The sequence below is a fragment of the Lepisma saccharinum genome, chromosome 4 (genome assembly GCF_977018435.1).
Source record: "Lepisma saccharinum chromosome 4, izLepSacc3.1, whole genome shotgun sequence".
NCBI classification, from domain to species: domain Eukaryota; kingdom Metazoa; phylum Arthropoda; class Insecta; order Zygentoma; family Lepismatidae; genus Lepisma; species Lepisma saccharinum.
In genome coordinates, this window is record NC_139232.1 from 12943813 (window position 1) to 12957982 (window position 14170).

General features: G+C 32.5%; 1 protein-coding gene across 2 annotated transcripts in view; it reads left to right on the plus strand.

Annotated features, from left to right (window-relative positions):
• The window catches only part of Hsepi (D-glucuronyl C5-epimerase), a 46665-nt gene extending 33917 nt beyond the window's left edge, over positions 1-12748 (plus strand). For both annotated transcript variants that reach the window (XM_083120326.1, XM_083120325.1), the window contains exon 7: positions 27-12748. In XM_083120326.1, coding sequence (XP_082976452.1) covers positions 27-875 — 849 coding nt within the window. In that variant the 3' untranslated portion in view covers positions 876-12748. The remainder of the gene's footprint in view (positions 1-26) is intronic.
• The last annotated feature ends 1422 nt before the right edge of the window (positions 12749-14170 follow it).

A 14170-nucleotide genomic window follows, 5' to 3' on the forward strand; every position in this document is an offset into this window, starting at 1 on the left:
CTCTGTAAATGTGTTCTTTTTTCTAGGAGGGAAATGTATATCATGGAATGGGATGTCAAAATCAATGGAAGCGCCTAACTAGAGATCTTGTAGTTGATCTGCAGAAGGGATTCATGTACCAAAACAAGAAAAGGAAAATATCTCGTTCAAAGTTGAAAATAATCGGAATCACCCTGCACGGTACTGGGTTCTTGGACAATCTCACGCTTTCCTCTAGTGATCACATGGCTCAATTTTACGATGCGGCTCACTGGTTTGTAGAGCACCAGGATGCCAACGGAGGATGGCCCAATCCTGTGAAGAGACGTGTGGCAGCCGGCATGATGGAATTAGAACCTGGCTGGTATTCCGCTATGGGGCAAGGTCACGCCATATCTGTGCTTGCTCGAGCTTACCATCATTCCGGAGACGTAAGGTACCTAAAGTCTGCCATCAGGGGACTTCAACCCTTTCATGTTTTGAGTCAGGATCATGGTGTTTTGGCCCTCTTCATGGATAAATATAAGTGGTATGAAGAATATCCCACCCAACCAAGTTCGTTTGTTCTTAATGGGTTCATATATTCACTCCTTGGGTTGTACGATCTGAGAACCATCGCTCCCAGCGAACATGGTAAAGAAGCTGAGGTTTTGTTTAATGAAGGGATGGTTTCACTCAAAAAGCTTCTATTGTTGTATGACATAGGTTCGGGAACCGTATACGATCTCAGGCATTTCACACTTGGATTGGCTCCCAACATAGCACGATGGGATTACCATGCCACGCACATCAACCAGCTATTACTCCTGAGTACAATCGATCATGATCCATTATTTTCTACCACGGCTGAGAGGTGGATAGGTTACATGAATGGCAAAAGAGCTGCTCATAATTGAGACATGTGGGTTGTTATTTCACAATTGCTGTGATGTTTTGCTTGTTTTGAGAACGGTGTTTTTGCATTGCATGTTGAGTTGCAATTTTAAAACTATTGTTTCATGAATGTGGTGCTTTTGATTAAGTTTGTGTGTGTGTGTGCATGTAAGTTTTGACTATGAAATTGAGGGTTGCCTCACGTTTTAGCATTATGAGAAGTTGAAACGAATTATATTTGCATTATTGCTATGCATTATAGCAAATGGTAAACTAGTTTCTACAGGGTTCCTTATAATTAGCATATTTAGCATTTTAGGAAACAAAACAAATATTAAGACTTGTTTCCATCAAAGAATTATATTGCTTTTGTCAGAAATAACATTGACACCTAAGCTGTTGTGAATTTTAAGTGCTGGGTGGATGTAAATTTAAAATTTCCCTTACTTTATTTCATCTTCAAATTGAGTAATATTTGAGTTGTTTCTTATCTTTTTTTAATTACCTTCATGCAAGGAAAACAATAATGGGAATATTGTGGTCATGTCCCAGTGTTGATGACTAGTCACTATTACTTTCCAAAGATTCTCACATCAGTCTTTATGACTGACGTGCAGGACATAATTGGGTTTATTGCTCATATATTTCTATAAATAGAGTATGGAGTACTGCCATTTTGGTCATTCCCATTTTCACCGCACCCTATTTCCTCCAAATGTGCAGATTGTGGCAACTAAATATTGAGAAAGTATAGGAATGATTCAACAGATGGAGGAACATTATTTATATAGAAATTAAAGTTCAAACAATTAACACTGTAGCAGTTACAAAGAAAGCTGCTAGTTGAAATCACAGTGCACCAGGGCTCGAAGCTAGACCTTGATGTTTGATGACCAATACATGAAATTTAGATGGCAAAATTGAACAGTTGACATTCTCAACTTTGGTGCGAGTGGTTCCAGTTTTTATCCCTGATAGAGCCCCAAAATTTTCGATGTTGACCCAGCATCGTTGGAGCACCACATTTCCACTTTCTGGTGAAAATCTGATTTTTTTATTTATTTTTTATCAGCATTCGCTTCTCCATGGTCTCCACAGCTTCTATACCAAGTTTCTTCAACTCCCAAATCTTCACTAATCAGGGCTATGTTTTAACACTATGTAGGCAAGTTCTTCAATCTTCCTACTGTGCATTACTATGCAGTGTACAGTTCTATTAAGAAACAAGTTCCTAGAGTAATTAAAAAAATAATACTTCCATTAGTGCACATGTAAAATTTCAGCCAGCAGACTGCATAGATCTCCTGCTCATTCGATTCCTCGCTCCATAAAGGAAACTACATCCTTAAATTCCATTTTCACAAGTTTTTCAAGTTGGTTCATTTTGGATTCAGTTAGGAAATAAGATGAGTTCAGTGGAACCCCGATTTTATGTTCCTGGATTTTAGTTTCCTGCATTGTGCATTCAATATTGATGTCATAAAATTTTCCTCAGTATAACATTTTCCCGTATTTTAAGTTTTTTTCAGCTTGGTCTCCTGGAAAACATAAAATCGAGGTTCCACTGAGTTGTGTAGAAAAAGTAGAAAATTAAAATTAGGCATCATTTTACCAATCTTTCTTGCTATTTTGATATTTATTTATTAAATAGGAACCCTGTTTACAACTAAGTGCTAAATGAGACAATATAGTGTATTCTAAAGCATGTGGTTAGGGACTTTCTTGTGGAATTGTGCAATTGAAAGGTACCACTTGTACAATTCTCCAGCACCTATTAATTTCTAGATTGAGAAGTTCTTTGATCTAAAAACCAGCGGGATTATGTAGATAAGGAGTTGGACTGTTGCAGCCATTCCAGATATGTTAAAAATTGAGAACTGTGTGGATGTTATTAGGAGATTGTAGGAGCTTTCCTAGTAACTGTGATAGGGTATGGATTACTCGTAAGGAGAAGAATTGTAGCTTATGACAATAACTTTTTTCCTTCTTGAGGATGAATGCTAATCAAATGTGTGGTTTATATAAATATGTGCACAGGGAAAGCTGTGTACTTGTGTGAGTGAGTCATCTTTGTAGTTACAAGTTCTTTGTTACCAGTGATTTGTAAATGCGTTCCGCATACAAGCATATTTTTTTTATCTCTTTGCAGTTTTCCCTTTTTTTTAAGTATATAACTAGATACCATTAATTTGAAACTAGTCATTTTTATCACATTTAAAGTTTTGCCTTCAGGTATAAAAAGTTTGGAGATTTTAAAAAGTTGATCAAAATAATCAAATATTCTTGCTTTTACTTTTTATTTCACACCCATGTTACTTTCTCGGACTAAATATGGTATAGACTGGAATGTTTATTTCACTATTTTTAGTTCATAATACTTAAGTGCCATTCATCAAATATTTCTATTAAGACTTTGCAGTAGTTGGGATGCAAGAAGCTGTATAGTGTACATAGAATTGCTCAAGATTTTTGCTATTCAGGAGCAGATAACATATTTTCTCTTTATACTTCGTATTATATGCCCATTGCATAAAAATTCTTATATCTAAGATAGACAAGTGTTGCATTAATATAATTACCTTCACCTGCTGACTTATTTCAGAGCTACTATTTATGCTACTTGTGCACGACTATGAATAATACGGCAGCAAGAATGAAATTGCATTATAGATTTAGAAGTAGAAAGTACATACAGGACCATAATATTCAGCTAAAAAAAAGTTAACTGACTTGAATACGGGCATTTGAATGTTTATGCTTCTTCTCGTATGAACTTCTGAGCTATTGAAAGGTTCAAGTTTAAAAATGTAGTATGTTAAACCAGTGGACAAAGTTAAAGAAAGGTGGACCTTATCTTTGTTGACAAGACGTGAAGAGGCATGTGGTCACCACATGTCACTTCAATGTTGCTAGTTCTTGTTAGGACACCCACATGTAGAGGATGGTTGTCTGTGAAGAATTCAGAATGGAGGAGGCTAACATGTACTATTGACATGCACTATTCTTATAATTTTCAGTTAAAAAACTTTCTTTAACTATGTCTGCTTCTACAGGGTGGTGCATGAAAAACCAGCCCGGGTCAGCAGCATATGCTACTGACTTGGGTTGGTTTTTCGTGCAACACCCTGTATATGTTGCATTTTGCATTTATATATTATGTTAGTGTTCTTGTTGTGCCCTTTTTTTGATGGAATGGTAAGGTTTGAGTTCAGTATAAGTTTACAAATTCATTTAGTATGATTGCATATGTTGGTCTTGTGGTTAAGAAATATTGGTGTATTCTGTTTATTTATTAAAGCATTTTTGAATTCCAGGAAATATAGTGTTGAGCTGTTATAGTTATAGTTTGTTTTGTCACTAGATATTATTGTGAAGAAGCAGATTGAAAAGTGGCTCTGAAATCTACAGTCAATTTAGATCACTTAACCTTTGAATTTTCCAATTATGGTTATCAATGGCTTATTTTGAGTTTCTTAGTAAACAAATTTGTTTCTAAATAATGAAGTGTTAACAGAATGTTTACAATGTGAAATTACTGCATGCCATAATCATTTTGAGGTAGGAAATATGTAGTAGTTATTTCATAAAATGCATTAGAATGTGTTCTCAATCCATTTTATCTTCAAACGTAAAAGTTCTGAGATAGAAAAACATGAAGTAAAATAACGAAATTACAGAATACATAATATGACAGTTCCTGACAACAGAATCAGTCTGATATTGATCCATATTTATGAAGAATAAAATTTAAAAGATATAAAAGAGAGCATTTGGTGTGCAAGCATTGAATAGGCCATTTAGTGTGAGATATTGGCTCTTTCTCTCTCTCTATGATTGTGTGTGTGTGTGTTTGTTTTTGATTGTTTAATGTATAGTGGAAAGGGGAGAACATTAAGAAAATGATGTGCAGGCAGTACAAATTTTTATTATATCATTAAAACCCTTCATAAGATCTTTATAATTTATATTCCTTTTTTGGTTAACAAACCAGGTGATGGTAGAAATCAAGGATAGACGGATATGAAACTTTTACCAATAGCGATAAAGTGCCAGTATGTGTCTTACTGATACGGATAACTAATATTCTACTGCTTCAATATAATTTTTTTTTTTTTTAAAGGAAAATTATTGCTTGTTAAACTCCGTAAGTGCATTGCGTTTTGACTTTGAAAAAGAAGCTGCATATTTAGATATTTACTTTACAGACACCATTATATATGAAGTGTGTCTTTATATTCATAAAAATAGTAATAAGAAAGCAGAATTTTGCACTAGATTTTTGATAATTTTACAAATAAACTGATATACCGATCTGCCTATACATATGTACACAGTTTTCCAGCCTCTGTGGCAGAGTGGTTTACAGCATTATTTGACGCTAGAGTTTCCAAGTTGGAATTCCAGCTTGGTTCTTTGTGATTTTCTCTTCATCAATTTCATCCTGTCATCACTCATCCGCATCTTTGCGATTTGCCAAAAGTGGCAGGAAAAGAAGCAAAATAAAAGAAATCAAATTAATCAATCAATCACTCAATACACAGTTCCAGGTTGTTTTTCAGGCTAGGAATTTCAGCATGTTTTTGAAAGTGTCCCTAACAGCAGCAGCTTTCTCCTGATGGTACACATATTGAGACCAGTGTTCTAGAGAAGATATAGAGGAGTGCACAAGTGAGAATGAATGAGTAATTGTGGGTGACAGACAATGAGAATGTGTAAGCGAATTAGCTGATATCTAACACTAATCAGTTGCAAGAGCAAATTAAGATCTTTCTTATTGATAATTAGCAATTCCTGTCCTTCGCCAATAAAGAAACCGCCACTGCAAAGTTTTCTTCTAGATTTTCAAGATAAAAACTTAATTAATGACATGCAATTTTTTCACTCAAGATACAGATAATAATAAGAAATTAAACTTTCTTAAAATATTGTTGTCATAATATAATTTGTGTTATTTTTTTATATTTTTTCTCTAGCTCTTGCATCTTTCATTTGCATTGATGTGTATTTGTTTAATGATTTGTGTATGAGCAATTGTATGTCAAATACATGGTTCAGAAATACCTGTAGATGTTAGTACAAGCTGTAATAGTTGATCAAAGTATGTTACTACTGGGATTGGATGAATATGTTCATCCATACTAATGGGGCAAAACTATGAATGTCAATTATGCAAAATTTGTATGTTATGATCTGCTGCTTCCTTCCAGAACTGATGGTGCAAGATTGATTTGTTTAAATAATAATTCTGTTCATGTTATTGTGGTAATTTGCATTGTGAAAGAATAAATGTTTCTATATCAAAATTTGAGGATGACAGTACATCTCATAAACCTGTGACTATATTTTCTGATATCTTAAGATAATGGCAAATGAAAAGATCAATTAAAATCTGTGCAAATTATATATAAGAAGAGTGTCATTGTAGAACAAATCATAAGAAACTTGGTATTATGTATGCATTTTATGTTCTCAGTGAAAACAGATGCAGTTTATAATTTTGGTTGTTCAATTTGCAGCTTATATTTTCCCCCTCGTTTCAAGTGAGGGTTTTAAATGTAATTGCATATATGTGTTGTAATATTCAGTGAAAAATTGTCATACAATGTGGTAGCTAAATGTTAATTATAAACTGTTGCAATTTAATCATGTTATAACCTTTTTTGTGCCCAACAATAATTTAAATGTCAATTAAAATGATTTACATTAGTTCCAAATCTCATTGATGGGAACACTATTCTATTGTTGAGAGTTAAAAATTTATCAGTACATATGTAACTTCTTAGAAAGAGCTTTTCTTGTCTGGATTTCTTCAAATGAAAGTTACACTTAATTGTTGTTATAGTTACACGCTAAGCATTACATTAGTATGTTAGTTTGATTCAACATGTTTGTCGTAATTTGTCGTCAGTGTTTCAGGTGATATAGAAATATATTGACATGACTCCAATACGAGACAATATCTATTGAATTGCACTGTCTGTTGCCTGTGAATTGTCTGACACGAAGAATACTTGCATTGTATTGGCCAAAAGAGGTAGAGATCGATAGAGTTAATAGATAAGTTGACTGGTTTTGCTATCTCTGGCTCGTTTTCACTTCTATCCTTCTCTCTTTACTTAAGAAAGTTATTTATTAGTGTAAAGCAAGTCTCATGCTGTACTTATCTGCATCCTTATTGTTGAGGACTGAATATATGTTTGAGTCTTTCATAGATTTCTTTCATTCTTATTTCAAGACTGCAGCAGAACAGGTCTCACATGATCCTTAAAATGGCAATAGCAAGAACACAATCATAAGTCTAGATGCTAATAGTTGTTGAAGGAAAGGGAAAATGATATTTTCTCCAGCAAGGAATAAAGCAAATATAATTAGTTTAAAATGAAAATTTAAAACCAACCATCATATATTGTGACAACACTACAGATTTATTCCTGCACTGTGATATACAGCGCAGTCTATGTATATTACACCATGCAAGTGTAGTTAATTCAAATTATGCATTTGTTTGTGGCTTTGAGAATTAAATATCACTATGATAGGAGATTTAGGCATTTGGACTGTTCATATAAAACAATCTTAATTGGCAACTTCAAACTATTAAAAAAAGAGATACCCCTCTTTCATATATATAGTCATTTTTTTTAAAATGCTCCCTAAAATAAACAGCTGATCATATTGCAGAATTATTCTAATTATTTTTCCTGTCTTCAGTCGACCAGTATGCTTCTCAATTCTGAAATGGACTTTAAAAGATGATTTCTAAACCTTTGGGAACTGAGGACAAGAAAGCTCTCACATGATCCTCAGATAGTAAAGTATCTGGCAGTTAGGACTGGCATAAGTACTGTGTGAGACTGGCTTAATATGTATTGACTGAGAGCATAAGTGAAATTTTAACTGGTTAGATATTGTGTACAAATTTCATGATGCCACACAAATTGTACTTTGGAAAATTTCTCTATTTTGCATTGAAAAAGAGAAATGGAACATCTTTTTTGTAGTTGTTTGAAAAATAATTTTGAATGGTTTACGAGTCTTACATGTATTGTTGCAGTAAAATGGCTGAAAACATGTATTGCATAATTTCAAAGAGATGCTTGTGGTGGTTGTTTGTTTTGTCCATTTCTTGTGCTAAGAAACACGGTAATGTGAAGAAAATTACACACACTGCTCTTAATTATTCCAAATAATTAGCTTTGATTTAATCTAGTCATAATGTTTGACTGGAAGCAAAAACACTTAATCATTAAAGCTAGGTCAATTACATTTTGAATGAAGTACAGAAAAATTGAAATTAAGTTTCAACCATGTTAACTTTCTCTATCCAGCTACGTATAGTGCATAATTGTTATATACTGATAAATTACAGATTTGCTGACATTGCATATTTTGCAAACTGAATAATGCTTTTCTTTTAAAAAACATCTAAAAATTGTTTACTTACGTGTTAGCGAGTATTTTGTTATTTTGAGCAACGTTTCGGGGTTCCTACAGCCCCCTTCTTCAGGCTTCTCTTGACACTAGATTATCCTACATGCCACGAAACCCTGAAACGATGCTCAAAATAACAAAATACTCTCTAATACGTAAGTAAACAATTTTTAGATGTTTTTTAAATTATTTTTTTATGGAATTTTTTTTTTTTGAAAGGATTATTCAGTTTGCCATGAGGGCGTAATTCACATCTGTGCTATTATGATTGCATATTTTGTCAACATGATCATATTTACCATAATGAAAATGAATGAAGAAATAAATTAAAATGTGTTGACATAATTACCACATTACTGCTTCGTAAGTGACAGGTTGTTAGAACTTAATGTAAGTTTATAATTCCAATGCAGTTGGAAAAGTATTTACCAAATAAAGTTCTGAACGCTATTTTGCCATGTATCATCATAGTATGCAAAAGAAAATGTGTGGCAAGGTTTTATGTCCATAAATTGGCATAGTTTTCCTGTGTGCTTGTGTTATTATCATTATTATTATTATAAATATTTAGATTAAGCAAAAGTGTGAATGTCAAAAGTGGGATGTGCAATAGATAAATGCATTGTGAGTTTATAGAAATTGTTGCTTTTTTATGTTTTTCTTAGTTTTAAGTGAAAAAGAGGAAAAAGCACATGAATTTATGATTGTATGGGTGTTCATGTTTATCATCTTTATTTTTATGTGACTGACAATAAAAAATGGAGATGTAAGGCAGGGTAAACTTGGTAATTCAGATCTGATGGATTCAAATCAAGTTGAGATTGCTGAGGATATTGCCATTAAACTATGAAGGCATTCTCTTCTATGTTCCAAGAATTACTAAGTTTATTTTATATTCACAACTTACAGTGTTAATGTATATCAACATGTACTTGTTAATGCATTAGTTACTTTAGGCCATTTCCTTTACTCTTAGTACAAAAAGGATAGATGATAGACCCAACGGATATATGTTGCATGTTCTAAATGCTAAAAACTGTTCTGAATTAAAGTGTAAAAATATATTCTCTTATGTTGTTTACTAGTAAAATAAATACATAAACAGAAGCACTAGGACCAACTGACAAATGTCAAAAAAAAAAAAAAACAACTTAGAGTTTAGTTTTAGTAGGAATTTTTGTACATATTAATTTGTAGTTAGTTTTGAGGAATCACTGGACTCCTCACAAATTAGTTTCTCCTTACCATATAGCTAAGTTATGCATGCAAGATAAGTGTAGTGCATTCTTTGCCTCTTCCTGTTATAGATAAGTAAGAGATTATGGAAGAAACTCATAAAGGACTTAGTGGTTAATGATAAAAATCAGCAGCAAAACATGCTGAAAAGTTGAATGAAATTGTAGGGTGAAACTTTATGTTCTCTCTAACTGGGAAACATTTTCCTTTTTGCAATCTACATTTAGCTTGTCAGCCGTCGTAAATTATAGTGAATATATTTTAACCAACTCCTCAAATTTGTCATCATCCATTTCTGTTCCAAATTATTATTGTCATTCTCCATTACATATTTCACACACTAATATTTTCCCCTTATTTTTTTCGTATTTTTTGTATTTGTTGCATTTATGTGATTTATATTAATAATTATGCATTTCAGTACAAAAAGAATGCTTTTCTTATATTCATTTGGTTCTTCATAAATAGCATATAAATACTAGAATTTTCTTCAAATTTTCATTACCCTCTCTAATTGAGAGTACCTTATTTCATCATAGATCATAGTACTTACATCTAATATGCGAATGTGTTCTTCCAACTTCACTGGATCTGAAGATGCTAGTGACAACTCCATGAAGCATCACCTGTATATAAAAAATAATGTCCTGTTTATATATTTCAACTGTACCTACATGTAGTTTGACTTTGTGATTTAATGTTTTATAGTGAGAAATCAAACCATCTTGAACAAGTGCAATGCATATGTGCCACATACCATTCACCATTCGTCATCGTTTTGGAGGATGCCATTTTAAATGTCAGGCATAATTTTTCATGTATCATTTTCATTAACTCATCAGTTTTTGTATTATTTGAAGTAAGCATTACGACCAAAGATGGAATGTGCTTTAACAACCTACAAGAGGCTGATAATTGTATCATTAACTCCAGTGTTCTCTATTGTTTTCTAATTCTACCATATGATAAATGCAGAGAGACTGGTACTCATTTTATCTGCAGAACTGTTTTTTCCTTGTTCTATTAATTTCAGTGGCCACTGCCACCGTCCACTATAATAGAAGCACGCCAAGCAACAGTACAACAACCGGTGGAGGCACAAGTGGTTTGGATCCCACTTTAAACTGTAGGTCCAGTCCCGATTAGCCTTACTGTGCATAAAGTGGACTTAAAACACCAAATCAAACCAAAACAGTACAACAAGTTCCAATGAGAATGGTGGCAGTGGCCACTGAAATTAATAGAATCTCATTTCCCAATTATGAATCTACCATATAAGTTTTATCATTCACTGTTATAATACTGCCACAGGGCTAGTCACCTTTGACTAGTTAGCCTGTATAAACAATAGAAGGGAGTGGTTAAAAATGCTAACTTCCATGGTTACTTTGTTTAACTGTTCACTATGGCAAGTGTTTCAAACTATGTGTACACACTTGGGGATACACTTTCTTCATGCTGAAATCTGAAAATTTGTCCTGCCATGCTACATGTCAGTAAAATGAACATTAATGATCCATGTGCCTTTCTCTGACTCTTGAGAATGGACAAAAGCAAATATGGCTACCACTTTTCACAAAATACATGGATGTACCAATATAAATGTTTGGCCAACGCTGATGAAGTACCAGTATAAAATTTTACACAGTTAAGCAGTACTCATTCAATATAAAAATTTCAAATGTTCCGTCAAGAATTTGTAGTTCATTCTCCTTTTTAATTACATAAGTTTTGCCTTACAGAAACAAATTACTTATTAGTTAGAACTTGGAAAACCAAGGGACGTGAATTATATTATGGTCAAGTATGTTTCATTATAAAAATAACTAGCATAATTTTGCACCAAAATAGGCTATTAATAGAAATACTGATGAGGTTTGTTTAAGTCCTCTTTCTGCTTAGACTGTCTAATCAGAGAGTGGGCCTACAGTTTAAAGTGTGATGCCAACCCCTGTGCAATGTGCCTTCACTGGGGATTGAACCTGGGAGCTCTTGATAACAAGAGTCAAGTTATACTTCAACACCATTGGGGAGGCCTTGTAGAAATATTGGACTGGAAATTTTACTAATCCAATATATCTATATTGATTGCAGAATTTAGGAAGCAAGATAGTCTAGTGTTTATCACAGTGAATCAACAGTAATTTACAGATCTATCACAGACTTGAGCCTCACTATTGGAAAAAACAAGCAAAAAGAGATCATCTAAAAGCAAGAAAGGAGTTAAAATAGATAAGCGGTCAACAATGGACAGTATCCAGTTAAGATTGCCTACTAAAGATGTTAATATATCAGTATATTTGTGCATACCTTAATACATATTAGCCAAACAATTTTGATATTTCTTACGAGACATTTATTGAAGCATAATGATAATGACATAAGAATCAACTTAGTTATGAATGAAAATTAATTCTTGTTCTTTATGTCAATAATTTTCTGTCGTGCATAATCCTTCATTCTAACTGCTACATTTTTCATTGTAGCAATTGCCATTTTTCCCAGCAATTCAGAAAGTTTGAAAAGGTCAACTGATGCCAATGTTTTTTTTTATTATTAAACTGTTGTCGTGTACTACCATCATTTCATTTTTTGTGTGTGCTTGATCGAAATTAAAAGTAACACTAAAAATTGTAAATAATGTGCCATACATATCATGCTGCCAGTATCGAACGATCTCACTTTTCACAGGTTTCTTATGTTTTTAAATAATTTACAGTCACAATAAATGTGGCAGATTGAAGCATTTAGTCTTTTTTTTTTTACATTTTTCTCTTGGTCCTGATGTTTCAACACACAGTTTTATTATATGCAGTAATGGTTCACAATAGTTCAAGTATATACTATGATTACAGGATGAAACCACTTTATCATCATTGTATATTTACAAATTACTGAATTGTATTCTTTGCACCCAGAAAGTATTTTTTGAAGTTAACGTTATGTAAGTCAACATATACTTTTGTTTTTAAAATTCTTTTAAAATTGATTTGAAGACATGAGTGTTCGAGAAACAAAGATATATATATAAATTCATTGCTAAATATAAAAAAAAAATGTGAATTGGATTCTTTTTCTTGATTGTAATTTTTTAAAGTGTGTATATTTGATGAGAAAATGAATCTATGAGAATGTACCGGATACTAGACTAAAATTTTTGAGGAAAATGTTCATATTGAAATTTTTCAGTTGAGTAGTTAATATTGCTGTAGGCCACTTCATATATATATATATATATATATATAACAAATGAGTAGGAATAGGTAACACTTTTACAGTATCTGGTGAGAGTTTATGAAAAATGTATTTTCTACTTGTCATTGAGACTCAATGTTTGGTGCATTTGCTGAAATTCTTATTAAAAAATATGCTTATATAAACATATTCATATAATTTTCATTACACTCTTGTTTGAATATGTTCCAAAAATACATACAAAAAGCAAACTCTTTATTGCTTGTTATTGTTGAACCTTGTATGTTATTGTCATACAATTTCTGTGGAGCATTGGTAATACAATTCAGTGACTTCTTTGAAGTTAAAAATTCATTCCTAATATTTCAGTTGTTTGAATGTGGCAAGAGGGATGAGAGAAGTGGTTTCTATCCACTCAAACAGTTTAATCTGCATATTTCTTAATCGTTGAATCACTTATTTTTCAAGCGAATCTTTGGTTGAACAAGATATAAATAAATACTGATATGAATATATAAATGATTATAGCAAACAGTTAATTACATAGTTAAGTAATCAAGAATGCACCTATGACTCCTGTAGTTTTATAGACATATACAGAAGTATAACTTGAAATTAGAATATTGTGTACTGTATAATATATTGTTTTTGTCTACAAATAAATTTTATTACTGAAATTACAATGCATCTCTTTTTTCCCTGCCTCTTCTATTTCAACAACTGACTGGTTTTTAATATATTGCCTAATTTCTGGAGGGAACATTTTTCATTGGTTCATATCCCACTTCATTCAGCCAGTGCCCCCGAGAAATACTTATACTTATGTACGGGCCTCACACGAGCTTTCGTGATGCCACAGGATTAGTCAAGTATAGTCCATTTACAACATTTAACAAAGTGCATTGTAAGAGTATATTATTTAGTTTTCTGAGTGAATAGTCCTGTCTTATTCGTTCAGAACATTGCTTTCACCTGAAGAACGTTTCAAATGTTGACATTGGAAAATATGTAAATAATATAGATAACAGTAAAATCCAATCTTTACCGGTTTGCATAATGTACCTTTATTTTTCAAATTACCAATGGAAAAAAGGCGATATAGATAAAATTTCATGCTACATTTGGAACTTACTGTAAATTCGTAAAGAATTATCGTCGTCAGTATACAATTGCTATTAAATTGCTGTGGAATGAGAACTTACTGTCCAAGTTATGTACGCAAGATAATTTTGTAAAAGTCTACGTACAGATGGTTGAGGAAAGAGCTTGTAAGATTAGAATTTCTTATTAAATAACCTTTCCAACTTTCGAAACTCAATTCCCTTGTCTAATTTGATAAATGTTTTATTTTCTAGAGATCTGGTAAATATTTGGACGCACAGGTTCCAGTGGTTTGGCTGTAGGTTACATTTTTTTAAAGATCGTTTTTCACATCAAAATCTTAACATGCAAGCAA